General features: G+C 41.8%; 2 protein-coding genes across 3 annotated transcripts in view; both read right to left on the reverse strand.

Annotated features, from left to right (window-relative positions):
* The window catches only part of LOC137326228 (uncharacterized), a 33053-nt gene extending 21499 nt beyond the window's left edge, over positions 1-11554 (reverse strand). For both annotated transcript variants that reach the window (XM_067991126.1, XM_067991125.1), the window contains exon 1: positions 738-11554. In XM_067991126.1, coding sequence (XP_067847227.1) covers positions 738-11545 — 10808 coding nt within the window. In that variant the 5' untranslated portion in view covers positions 11546-11554. The remainder of the gene's footprint in view (positions 1-737) is intronic.
* A 12-nt stretch (positions 11555-11566) lies between these two features.
* The window catches only part of LOC137326393 (stAR-related lipid transfer protein 9-like), a gene marked incomplete at its 3' end in the record, with an annotated part of 232894 nt that continues 230022 nt past the window's right edge, over positions 11567-14438 (reverse strand). The window contains exon 24 of the mRNA XM_067991435.1: positions 11567-12680. Within this exon, the coding sequence (XP_067847536.1) occupies positions 11567-12680 (1114 nt within the window). The remainder of the gene's footprint in view (positions 12681-14438) is intronic.

The following is a 14438-nucleotide window of genomic DNA, read 5'->3' on the forward strand; positions in this document are numbered from 1 at the left end:
GATCTGAAATGCACTGCCTGAAAGGGCGGTGGAAGCAGATTCAATAGTAACTTTCAAGAGGGAATTGGATAAATACTTAAAAAGGAAAATTTTCAGGAATATGGGGAAAGAGCTGGGGAATGGGACAAATTGGGTAACTCTTTCAAAGAGCCGGCACTGGAATGAAGGGCCGAATCGCCTCCTTCTGTGCTATATGATTTTATGATCTTCAGACTGTTGGGAAGTTTCAGATTTTATCAAGGTTTGTGGAGTACCAGAGTGGGACGAGCAAAAAAAATAGTTTCTATGTGATTTCCCATATGGCCAGTCCCCAATACTGGTCACATTGTGAAGTACACGTAGAGAGGGGATTGTGATTTAAGCCACTTCCATGGATCACCTACTGGCTGTTGGCAGCTTCCCGGCAGGAACCCGAGAGCAAGTCATCTGATGTTTGGGCAAAGGAAATAAATAGGAGGGGAGAAAACAAATTGTGACGGGGAAGATCAATAAAAGCACCGGATGATTTATAAATGGCAAAGATGTAATATATGAAAGATATGAAATCATTAGTCTTTATGGAAAAAATAAAGTCAATTATAGGCAGTAAACTACAGTGGAGATCACGCTGGATGAATTGGTTCCGGGCGACACTGGACTAGATTTCCACATCAAATCATGAGTTTTTCAACTGTTGAGCATGCGACTGGGCAGTAAATGTAAATACATTACAATTTCTTAGTAAGCTTTTCATTTACCTGTCGTAAAGCTGCTGCCTTATAGGAACGTTCAAGTCATCTGCTGCTCCACTCTGGAGTATTCTTAGCAAAGCGTCCGTTTCCCCCAGGCCATAGTTCAGCTTCGCTTCAGTGAGTTCCACCGTCAGTTGGTGCTGGTTTAAGTCCAGGTGTATTCCTGACATGATCTGAGCACGTTCTTGGCGCAAGCTTTCAATTTCCTTCTGCCTTTCTCCGTGAGCTTCTGATTTGAAGTCCACCATTTCTGTAACTGCGTCTCTGGTTTGCTTTTTCTCTGCCTGTCTGTGTGGACTGATGACCGTGCTATTAAAACTTGTTGTTGACGGAGGTCTATAGTGGACCCCAGACCAGTTGCAGAACTTGTTGTGCAAAGGTAAGTCTTCTGGACCTCTGCAGTTCGCTGCCCCAGAATTGGACATTTGTGGCCTGTTGTAGCCAGTTATGGAGGGATTCTCATTCAGAAGCACTTCTGTGTTGCACTCACTTGAAACTAAGGATTGGGCATCTTCACTGGCAAATTCGATTGTCACTTCGCTCATTATGGATGTCCCGGGAATTGCATCTGACATGGAATTACAATGATTCATGGAGTCATCTTGGTGTCTAGTTTGATCCTGTAGTGTTATACACTTTTGTTCATAAAAGTCTACCACATCTTCAGAAAGAGGACCGTGCTGTACGGAAGACACACTGGGAGATCTATGAAAGATCCTTCCAAATAGCCTCGTGGAGCCATCATTGATTTCACTTAGAGTGGGAGGAAAGGAAACCAATGGATTATTCGGATAAGTTGGTTGAAAAGCAGAAGCATCTGCTGCTCCACTCTCCTTTCTTCCATCAGTGTTTGAGGTACAGGGCATCTGAACCTTTTGAAGAACCAATTGTGGCTCAGTTTCCTTGGACTCTGTTGAGCGACAACGTTTAACCACATGACCTACTCGCATCACATTTTTTTCACACTGACAATTGTACCCTGGCTTGTTCATAGCAGTTGACACGTTCATAAGATGTTCATTGCAAGTCTTTGCTGCTTCTGACCTTACAGATGAGCCTTTGGATTGGACTGTGCCCTGGTACTGTGCTTCACTCTCTCGTTGAACTAATGACAAAACATGTGGTGTCCATTTACTTTGCTCATTTGACTGAACCAAAGTCACACCATCATTTATTTCTATCTTCTGTTCACTTTCTGATTCCATTTGTGTGAAATTAATCTTTCTTTGCTGTTTTTCATTAAAACCATACCAAGAAGCAGGCCTTTGCCAATGTACAGAATGTTGCAGTTCACGAGAATCTGCATCTTGAAGACACAGAAAGGATTTGCTACGAGATCTCTGCTTCCCTGACCCAGCTTCCAATGTTTGAATAGGGGATGATGCTCGGTCCACTAGAACACTTGGCTTTATATTAGCAGAAGCAGGTTCATGTTCAGCTTGGAGACCTTGTGCAAAGCTCTCCATTTCTCGATCTTCAAGTCTGGGATAATTAGTTTCCATCTTTGCAAATTCTGATGTGCTTTCCAAAGAGTTGCTACCTGTACTGTGCGCACGGTCACTGCGTATCGATGTCTGTGAAGATGCTGCGACCGGTGAAACACCTGGACTGAAGGGAGAAAGTTGCAAAGAGTCTGCTACGGGTTTCGGAGCATCTAGCAAGGCAGGGGTTGAGGTCCTGGCAGATGAATTTCCACCATCAGAGAGAGGAGGAGAACAAAGTGATTGGCTCAAAATGGCATGATGAGTGTTAAGGTCTGACACACTACAGTTCTGCTTTCGTTCCTGTAGTGTTAATGTCACATTTGTGTGTTCTTGAGACACATTAACATCTGAACCAATCACTTTAACAATAACATTAACCTCTGGCGATCGCTGCACTTCCTTTCTTTGAATTTCCTGGCTATCTCTGTCAACTTCATGAGATAATATTTCTGTCTGAATGGCTACATCCACTGCTGTCTGGGTACAACTGTCTGCCTTGCTGGTTGCTTCTGACGTACCACGGTTTTGATTAGGTGTTGAAGTGGTTTGATTTGAACGGTCTGTGTTTGCATGGATATTACCCAACAGCTCTGTGGTGTTATGGAGAAGCTGTGAAAGATGGACAGAAAGATTCTGAACACTTGACCAGGGGCCTTGTCGTGCGGGTGTCTGTGTTGGAATTTGGGTGTAGCTTCTCCGGTGTCTAGACAGCTTCTGGTGTCTCACTCCACCCGATGTTTGTGTTTCGTGGTTGCAGGTCAGTTTCAAAGACCCATCGGAGGCTGACTTTGCAGAAGACGCGAAGTCCAATGGGTAAAGGAGTACAATTTCATCGACCTGTGATCGTACGTTTTCTAATCCAGAAGAACAACTTGGAAATTGTGACGATCTGATGAATGAAGTGGCCATAGGTGGGTCACAAGAAATTTGATAGGTATCTCCATCAAGACCATTACTGCCAGGGTATGTAGCTTCAAAATTCTCCACTCGGAAGTCACCTATATTACTTAGTGTGCCGGATATTGCTCTTGCATTGGCATATGAACTTAAATGTGAATTAAAGGGAGAATTTTGAACATTCAATCCATTGTCGACACTGGAACATCTCATAACATTACCAGGACTACTTACTTTTGACTGGACACTGCACACATTGCTTGCACTTCCAAAAGCACACTGTTTCCAATGGGCTTTGTTCAATTCATCGCATTGCCACTGATGGATGTATGGATTAATATCACTGGAAGCAAAATGCATTGGGTCTTTCTTTTCATGGAAACTCAGTTCTACTTCAGAAAACTGCTGATCTTTGAGTTTTCGTTCAGTAAAGTTTCTTTGATGAAATTCATTAATTGTCGCTGGGGTGTGACCATCATCGCCTTGTTGTTTGATTGATTGATTCCTTTGGTCTTGATTACAGGAAGGTAAAGTCAGCCTGGAATGGACTCCTGCATCACAAGCAGGCATGTATGAATCTGTATTCACCAAAACCCTCTCTCTTATAAGCTCGGGCTGAAGACCTAACTTGGACTGGCCATGTTTTCTGTCCATATCCCTTTCTGCATGTACTTCCGTTTGGTATACAACCTCTTTTCCACACGGTGATAGTGGATCAACACTTGGATTTAATGCATCTAAAGGTTTAGCGATCAGTACTGCAGCAAGTCTGTTCCCATTGGAACCTTGCATCACGAAATCAACATTGGAAGAAGACACCTGGACAACTGGTACCGATAGTCTCTGCTTCAATAGCGCTGCCCTCGATACCTCTCCACAACTTTCCAGTTTAGTGGTATTCATTGACTCTTTACAATTACAGACATATGACTGCGACCTGTTGAGAACCCTCCCACACCGCCTGCTTCGAAGCTCTTTAAGTGAAAGGAATTCAATGTCAATTTCTTCACCTGAACTCGATGAGCCCTTAGTTTCTTCTGCAGTTGTCTTCAGTTTCATTCTTTTAAGCCTCTGTGATTTCTTCTTTAGAGCATTAGCTGTATTTATGCCATGTCTCGCATCTGAACCATCCAACAACTCTGAATTGGAAGAACCATGTTCTTCAGTATCAACTTCATCTACTTGGGTTACTGAAGAGCACATAGAACAGCCACTGCTACAAGAATCTGACAGTACTGAAAAATCAGTGGTATGGCAAGTTCCATCGATTTCAGTACATTTACTGCTTTCAAGTGACTGAGAACCTAACTCTCCAATCTGCTTGCACTTTAGGACTGAATCCTCATTCTGTTCATACACATCAGAACTGAGATCACTGCCATCTATTTGGATGACTGGCAGGTCACCACGTTCACTAGAAGAAAATTCTTCTTCGTTGTATGTTTCAGCTATTACCTGAGCAGCACAAGTCTCGTGCAGATCCTCTACTTGCAATTTGGATTCATTTCCAAGTTTATGTCCAGGGGCCAATTGATTTTGAGTCTGTTTTGATTGTGATACTGACTGTTCTCGTACATGGGCCTCATGGACAGGGGTGCACAACTCTGCACAGCTGTCACTGTGGTGCATTTCTGATCTGCATTCTGATGCAGCGGTCTCAACCCTTTGCTGCATATGGGTTTCAACACTGGGCTTGTTACTGCGTTCAAGTACATATTGAAGCTTGAAGTCAGCTTCGGCGGGGCACTTTGACTTATTTTCCTCCTTAATATTAACTAAGACTTCATGATTTTTATTGTGAGAATCCAATGATAACCTATTTCCATTGTAAACCAATTCTTGCTTAAAAGAATTCAGTTCTTTTTCCAGCAGTAACTGTGTTTCTTGATACCTTTCACTACCAATTTCTTCCTTCCTGCTTAACCCATTATTCGTTGAGTCAGGTGCATCATTATCATTATGGTTTTCAGCACACCCAACTGTTTCAGAAGAAGCCGTACCATCAGCTATAACAGACTCTTCTCTGCACGTAACTAAAGGAACTGTCACTGGCCGTTCTGAAATTGTTATACACAAGTTTAAAGAATTCTCAGATAGCTCTGAAACACCCATCCCAACAAGGTCTCCGTCAATCAAACTCACTGAAGAATCCTCCTCTTCCGTTCTGCAACACAAGTCATTTTGTTTCTGGTGGCCATATGGTTCACTGAAGCTTTGCGGTTTGAATGTATTTACACAGTCAGCATTTAAGAACTGGACGTCATGGCATTTAGTTTCTGCCTTTAACGGATAATATACTGGCAATCCAGTGGTGTTTGAAGATTGCTCTTGAACAGATTGCTGAAGTGCTTGTTGAACGTGGGCCTGGTCCTTTCTTGCTGCAGGATGTTTCTTTAACAGCTCAGAACGTAATGTGCTTTCCAAGGAGCTTAACCCAGCTGATCTAGGCAAGGTGGCATTCTTTGTATCACCATCTAGTGTCTGACTTTCAATTGGGTTTTCTTCACATACATACAACCTCCGTTCACTTTGGACCTCCTTTTCTTCTTGTTTCAGTGGGACTGCTTCGGGAGATGTACACCCGCTCACATGCTGATAGGCAAATGAATTTGCTGCGGATACTTCAGATTTCCCATGTACAACCTGACTTCTATCCAACTGGGAAATATCTTGCAGAGAACTTGTTCTAACACCTTCAGTTTGGCTCTGAAACATTTTGCCTTGTTGCAGTAAGCTGCTCGTGACAGATGTATTCTGACGGACATCAGTGCTATGAATTTTCAGGGCACCTTGGAAAGTCTGAGGGGAAGATTCAGCATTGAAGCCAGAGGCTAAAAAATCTGCATTGCATGTATTCTGATCGTGCAAAAACAAGGGTGATTGATGGCCTTTAAAAATATTTTGCTTTTGAGATAAAGTCAAGGCATCTACAGTGCCCAAATTTGTCACAATTGCATCTGAACAAACTATATTTTTACCAGAAGTTTTCTGCTTGTGATTAGCGAGTGTCTCATCACCAGCCTTTCTCAAATGGTGGTCAGCAAACATGGCCTGGTCCGAATGAACTAATACTTTTGCTGCCTGCAGATCAGTCTGAACATCACTCACATCAGAAATAGCTGTTGCATCAAGTTGGCACCACATTACATGTCTACCTATCACCTCCTTTAAAACTATATCCTGACTTGGTACTGCACAAACCGATCTCCCTGGTGCCAAATATTTTGACTTCCTGCAGATGGTGCTGTTAACTTGGCAATCACCTGCACTGGCCTTTTCTTCATTGATTTCTTGAAGACTGCATTTAAAGACAAAACAGGACTGGGGTGACCCCACACCACTATTCATATCTTGCCTTTCAATCATATTCCGACTTGATTTTGAGGTAGCTGTGTCTTGGATGTTTCCTGTTGGCTGTGAAATCGACATGCTATCTTTATATGACGTACTTGGTTCATTGCCCCGCAGTAAAATGGTGTCCTTGGAACAAGTAGCACTGTCAATAATAACTCTGCTTTCAGCTACCTGTTGCTGTGGGATATTTTCACTGGACAATTTATGGTTCAGCCTCCTCCTCGAAGGAAAATCTTCATCAGCTAGAGAGCCATCCTGACTGGAGATCAAATTATGTTCTCCAGAATCAGTGCCAGAATCAGCTATTAAGTTATTGTTCTGATGACCTGGAGAAGTTTTAGATTGCTTCCTCTTTTTAGGATCCATGATTGCATGGTTCTCTAATCTTCCTACTTGTGTATATTCATGACCACTTGTCCACAGTTGCTGACCGTTTAATGAGTGCTCAGCAATATCACACTGTGAAGCTGCCAAACTGCTTTCATGCCCATCAGTACTCCCTTGACATGGAACAGTTTCAAACATCTGTGTGTCTTGGAGTGTCTCAGAGTCTGACTTTTTTATCACACATGGTATTTCCTCTTGTGATAGCTTTTGTTCTTCATTGTTAGAGGTATTTATACAACTCACAGCTGATTTTACAGATTTAGGAATCTTTGGAGAGGATGGCTCATCTACTTCATCTCCTATGGCTGTGGTTGTGACATCTTCCTGCTGCAGATCCTGGGAATATCTGTCTGCAAGTATTGGTCTAACTTCACTTGCCTGTGCCATACCTAAAGAAATGTGAAAGCAGAGTGTTGCCTGATTGTCGCGCGTGCAGGTTCTAATAACTGAACTAGGATTTTTGATGGAGTCTCTATCTTCAGTTTCAGTCCCACTGAAGTTTAGCATTTTTTCTTCACACAAAATGTGCTGCTCCTTTCTTGTTTGGGGTTTTTTTGAATTTGTGTCCACAATTTTATCAGTATTTTTAGTACCTTCAACAGATCTTGGAGACGAGAATTGATGAGAATGATTTTGCTGGGGAGCATAGTCAGTGCCCACGTATGGTATTGATTCTTCCACTATCTGAGTGGTAGCCATTTTGGTCTCTTGACTGTCACTGTAAATTAACAAAGCTGTTCCATTTTGTTCAGCACTGCTTCTGGTTTCTATTGGGTTTTTACTTTCAGCTAAGCCTTTGACATTTTCATAGTTTTTAGTCATTGTCTCTGTAACTTCAGTGATCATATTGGTAGCACCTTGATATGCACTTGTAGGTTCAGTGATCTCCTTCCAATCTGCAGTACAGTCATCCACCATGAGGGGCGATTGATTATCTACAGTTCCTGTTATGCAACTTATATCAGGGGCATTGCTGTCATTAGTCCTGCCCTCAAATTCAACATCAATTAGGTTATCCTTTTGAATTAACTCTGCCGCATCTCCTTCCTGGTCAGATTCAAGACATAATCTGCACACATCCTGAACCATATTTGTCAGCTTTTCATTCCTCTCCTCAGTTAGATGTCTTAGGAAATCAGTTCCCTTTTCAAGTTCATGACCAAACTTTGGCCATGTTTGGTTTGAGACTGTTTCAGTGCTGTGCACTTTTTCCAGATTAAGGGTTTGATGGTTCTTGCTTTCCATTAGAACGTTCTGAGCTACTACAGAGTGCTCTTGTTTGGCTTGTCCTGCCTCATTTCTTGTACAACTGGCATCATAACAAGCATTGATCTCGCTCTGAAATGCTACCCTTGATGCTTCTGCTGTGCCACAAGCTTCTGTGCAAGTCCAATCACATAACTGAGGTCTCTCCTTAACTGCTCCATCAACTGTGTCATCATTTTCCTTAATAGACTTTGTAGTGCAAGTTTGTTCTAAGCAATGTTTAGAAGAGCTGAAGCCTCCAGATACCCCGTCTCTTCTCATTTCTGTTCTCTTTTGAAATGCTCTTGCTTCACCATTGCCTTCCTCACTCAATTTTTCAAAACCCTCATCAAAGGATATTACTTCATTAGGATCTTTTCCACCTTTAGCTGTACATGTGGTCCTGATTTCTTGTAAAGTAGAAAGGACATACATTTCTGAGTCACCTGCTAATTTAACACTGGTTGTTCTGGTATTGCCATCTGTTTCTGCCACACTGGATCTGCCGGTCACCACAGATATTGTTTGAAAATAATTGTCAGTTGTATCAAAATTGTTGCCAACTTTTTCTGCTCCACCACATACAACACTGTTCTCCTTTGACTTGCTCTGTTCTACATAGTCACATGCTACACTGTGAATTAATTTGGCACAAATAATTCTCTTCTGCTCACATTCAGCGTCTCTATCGAACACTTCTCCTCCTGCACGACCAGTTCTCTCAACAAAATCTTTGAAAGTTCCTGCAGAACCAATTTGCTCTTCAACAGTGACTTCAGATTCCCCTAAAAATCCAGCACCTGTCATATTTACTGAATCTTCAGTCAGATCTGTTGGAAGACTGTGATCAAAATAAGATACACCTTCATGAACTGCATTATTCACGATGGTGTTACTTTTGTTAAGTTTTGCTGCACTAACATTACCAACACAAATTTCTTCATAATCTTCAAAACCATCCAGTAAGGAATTAGTGGTAGATACATTGACACTTGGGAATCTTTCTGCTCTCGTACTGCTTTCTTCAATAAATTGGACTGTTAATACGTCAGCGGCAACATGCTTCTGGTTGACATCTGTTTTTTTATGGTCAACTTTAGTTTTGAATCCATTCCTGGTTATCTGTGGATTGGTTGTTTCTAGGTGGCATGTCGTGCCCTCCATAATAGGGATTCTTTCCACATTGGGACCACTTGATATATCTGATCCACCTTCAACTAGCCTGTTAATCTTTTCAGTCTTTTTGATAAAAGGCTGTGGCAGGTGACCCCCTGAAATAGATTCAGTAGGAAAGTTGAGTTTGTCCGGAAGTATACTGTAGATTCTATTCGATTTTGCCACAATATTGTAATCCAGATTAAATCCATCCCAAATCCTGCTCTCAAAAGCATTTTCTGTAGGTTCTTCATTAGTAGAGTTGGGAGCACTTTGCCCAGAAGTAGGAAAATTTAATGCAGAGGTTTCTTCTATCAGTACATTGTTATTATGTTTCTGATCTTGTGCGTCGCCATTAAATGGAGTGCTTTCATAGTTCAAGCAGTCATCAAGATCAGGATTGTATGAAATTTTGCTTAGCTCTCTTTTATTAGTTTTGCCTTTTGATACACGTTCTTCCTTTTCATTAGACAAAGTGTCACTCACTATACTTTGTTCCTGTGAGGAAGCACCACTGGTTCTCACCCGGATATCTTCAGAACAAACAGTGCTAATCTCTATACGTAAATGTCCATTATCGAGACTCTTGACTTCACTGACCTTGGTTTCAGAATCCACTGGATTGTTGATAGCCTCTAAGAGAGTTTCTGTTGAAGTATATCCACTATCGTTCCTCGAGAGATTCATGTGGTTCTTCGCTTTCTGTGGAGCAACAGCCTGTTCCTTCATAATTAAACTAGGCATCAGATCCCAATTGTCTTTTTCTTCAGTTACGGCGCATCTTGTATCCGGACCCCCCTGCATTATAATGGGTTTTATAATTTGTCTGTCTCCTTCATGTACTAAAACTGAGTTTTCTGTTTGACTATTTCCATCCTTCATTAAAGTTGAGTGAACAATATCACGATCCATATCTTGCATTGCACTAAGCTCCAAAATAGGTTTGGTCTCATTCTGTAATAAAGAGGATGACAGAATCACACTCTCAATAAGCAAACTATTATCTACAATGTCATTCTTTTCTTCAGCTAAGTAGAGAAATCTGTCAGTTAAAGATGACTTATTTAGTTTTGTCCTTTGGGTGTTTAGGTCTTCCTTTTCCACGACTGCATCACATTCCTCCACCATCTTGGGTTCTAGCACCTGTAATGATGGTCCAACGACAAGTCTATAAAGGCTACTGGAATGACAAACAGTTTGAGAGCAAGAAGATTTGGAGAAGATTTGGGATTCTGTCTCATCATGAGATTGTCTATGGCAAGGTAACTCTTCTGCTTGTAGAATAAATTGCTCAGTGCTAGAAATGGTTATCTTCTCAAAGTTGGATGAGGAATTGAGCTTGGTTGCGTTCGTTCTTGAAGCACTGCCGTGTGCATCATACTTTCTGTGATAATCATCGTCACCCAACAAACTGCACCGTGTGCGGGTTCCCTCAGTTTGTGTGTTCTCTTTTTGTCTTCTCTGTGTTACCTCCATTTCTGAATGAAAATCTGTACCAGATGTTTTAAGTTTCAAACAACTGTTGGGTGTAGAAGACTCTACAAATTGTTTAGATTCCATTGGTGAACAAGATCGCTGCACAGGAAGTACACTATCTGGTACAATGGATATTCCTGCTGGTACATGTATAGTTTCAGTTTCTGAACTATCAAGGACTTCAATAACACAAACCATGTTATGATCAGTACAACCTGCACCTTGCTTAGTTACCCCATCAGTTCTAGATGTAGTACTGAAAAGTTCCTTTGTTTGGGCTGAATCCTTTTCTCCATCTAATTTGCCCTCTTTGTTCTCAGCATGCAATGTGTTTTCCTCTTCCAGCGTAACGAATGCAGTTGTCTTGTGTAAATTAGGAATTGCATCGTGCTGTATGGTCTCCTGCAGTGGATCAAAATTAAACACAGGATGGATCCAAATAGCTTCTGGTTCTTTAGTTAGTTCAGCCTCCACATTTCTATACATATCAGTTTTCCCTAGTGAGATTGTCAGAACAGGAGTATCATCGGATGAATCTACCTCCATATTACTCCTGTTACTAGATTCGCAGGATGACCAAGCATCTGTCATGATCAAGGAGTCCATATTATTTTTATCAAGCTCCAGATTTTCCAATTGTGTATTTTTAGCCATGTCTGTAGTCTTCAACACTGTGTTACTGTCCAAATAAAAACACCGCCCTTTTAATTTCAGACCTCCAACACCCTTTTTACCAATTAGTTCTTCAGGAGCCTGGTAGGTTTTATTCCCATCACCTTGAGTCCAAGGTAGATTCCAGTACACTTCAGCAGGCATTTCATCTGAAGCTGTTGACCCAGCTGAATCCATTCTGAAAATGTCACTGGTTTCTTCCACATCAGCTAAGCTGTCTAGGGAAATACTTTTCCCTCTGTATGCAAGTTTGTGCCTTGCTACCTTATTGTGGGAAAAGTGGACACTAGCATTATGTTCACTGCCATTCAATGCGCCAGCTAGTTTAGCACCCTTGTCCACCAGTGAATCCTGGGACATCTGACTCTCATCACTTTCGCTGCAATCCTCAGGCTGGTTGCATCGCTGTCCCTCCGATTCTTCCTCCTGTAACCGCTCCGTTAAAGCATTTGCATATGCAGATGAGAGAGAGTCCACAGAGTACAAGCTTTCAGCGTCTGATACTTCCTCCTCTCCTAACCAGCCCCCTAGCAAATCGCTAGAGACGGCAGCAGTGCCAGCATTCAGTATTTCGACACTGTGCCACTTCCTCACCTTGCCAGGACGAGGCACTGCTTCCGAAAGTCCATTGAGGTCAACCATTGAGGAAGCCCCCTTGATGGGAAGCTGCTCCTGGCTTGAGGAAGATGCCCGAGTGCCACTCCCCTTGCAGAACCTTTTGGTTCTGCTCAATTGTCCCGATGGTGGCTTTTTGCAAACCCTTGAGGGTGATGATTTATTGCCAGTATTCATGAACGAACATTTCCACGTTAAATCCTGCCCCACGTCCTCGTTAGTTATTTTAAGTAACTTATCCATGGTAGTTTGGCCACCTAATGAACTTTCCATCAAACCTGATTCAAGTATCTTAGTCTTGGAGACCAGGCATCCCAATGAATTTTTATTTTCAGGTACATTACTGATGAGTTGTTGGACTTCTGGCTGTGGCCTGCTTGTTTCATCCATTTTTGGTTGCTCTTTGCTAATGAAATTAGTGCTTTCAGTTAATTGTTTTATGGCTTGGGACTTTCTGGGTTTCTCATGCTCTACAGCCTTTTGTTTCTTATGTAATTGGCCCCAAGCAAGTGAAATGGTGTCGCTCCCTCGTTTTAAAGCTTGCTTCCTTATAACGGGCAATGCCATTTTCGTCAGAGATTCCACTGAGAGAGATTTCTGAGCTGAACTGTGGTTCTTCTTCGTTTGAGATGAGGTAGCTGAGTTTTTCCTCTTTAGGAAATCACTGTAAAAAGCATTGGAAACATTAAATGCAATTATATTGTTAAAAAGTCACACTTCAAAAAATATATTTGATTTCCACATCATTTCTAATTACTTCTGTGATTCAGTCTGTTTATAGTTGCATTAATATCAGTCTTTTAATACAGATTCTGAAAACCTAGTGTCTTGGAGCTGCCTCCTGGCACTTACATTGGTGTCAGCTGTGGCTCAGTGAGTATCACTCTCGCCTCTGAGTCAGGAGGTCGAGGGTTCAAGCCCCACTCCAGAGACTTGAGCACAAAATCCAGGCTATCATTCCAGTGCAGTATTGTTGGATGTGCCATCTTTCAGATGAGATGTTAAACCGAGGCCCTGTCTGCCCTCTCAGGTGGATGTGAAAGATCCCATGGCTCTATTTCGAAGGAGAGCGCGGGAGTTCTCCTCAGTGTCCTGGCTAATAATTATCCCTTAGCCAACATCTAAAACAGATTATCTGGTCATTTATCTCATTGCTGTTTGTGGGACCTTGCTGTGCACAAATTGGCTGCAATATTTCCTACAACAATGACTACAATTCAAAAGTACTTCATTGGCTGTAAAGCGCTTTGGGAAGGCCTGAGATGGTGAAAGGCACTACAGAAATGCAAGTCTTTCTTACGTTGTTAAATCAGTTTCTCATAGCCTGATGACAGATTAGTAGATCCAGTTATACCCAGCTTACAAATCTTCAGGCTACTGAAAATGGATTCAACAACATACACATCAATAACCAAATCATAAGTGCCAAGCAATCAAAATTAAAATATAAATATTAAAGACAATGTTTATTTAACCCTTTAGCCTCCTCTAAAAATGCATTATTAAACAACACTCGGGGTAGAAGAATTCTTGGGTAGAGGAAAGGGGCATTCAGCCTGAAATGATTATTTTGATTGATCTCAATCTATCTGTTTTGTCACCAGTGTCAGCAGTGATTTTAGAAGCGAGTTTGTAGTACATCATGACACTTTACTTGGTGTATTTTGTCATGTTTTGAGTATACTTTTTTTATATATACACAAACACTTTATGATTATATATTCTACTTAACAGGGATTAACAGGACCAGAAAAGACCATTTCAGGGCATTTGGCCAGGGCCAGGGTTCAAAAACAAGATACACAGTTTGCTACCAATATCCCTCAATTGATTTTCCCCTTATATGCCTGTCCATTTTTTTCTTAAAATGATTGATGTGATTAATGTCATCATTGCCTCTCAGGGCAGTCCATTCCAAACAATCACCACCCTTTGTGTGAAAGAGTATTATTGGATCTGTTCATTCACATCCCCTCTTCGCAGCATCATCCCATCATGATTTCATGTTATGCTCAGGGCCACAGTAAACACTTTCTCAGGGTTCAACTCGTTAACACTCCGAAGAATCTTGAATTCCTCATTAAGATTCCCTCTGTCTTCTCTCCCTTAGTGTAAACAATCAGCTTCTGATGTTTCTCTATCTCTCAGGTATCTGAGGCCAGGAATCAGGTGTAAAGTCACACCATATGACAAAATATGTTCCCCTTAAAGCTCAGTGATTTCATCCACTTAGTAGCTGAGCTGTACAGATTAGACCAGCTATCCCACCAGGCACCACCATGAGCCAGCCTGTTCATATCCAGCAGATAACCAAGCTGGCCACCACTAGACGCTAGCCAACCAGCAGTCATCCAGCCACGAGGAACCAGACAGCCAAATCACAGCCAGCTGACCACCAGGAGAAGTCAGCCAGGCACCAGCA

The sequence above is a fragment of the Heptranchias perlo genome, chromosome 10, assembly GCF_035084215.1.
Source record: "Heptranchias perlo isolate sHepPer1 chromosome 10, sHepPer1.hap1, whole genome shotgun sequence".
NCBI lineage: Eukaryota > Metazoa > Chordata > Chondrichthyes > Hexanchiformes > Hexanchidae > Heptranchias > Heptranchias perlo.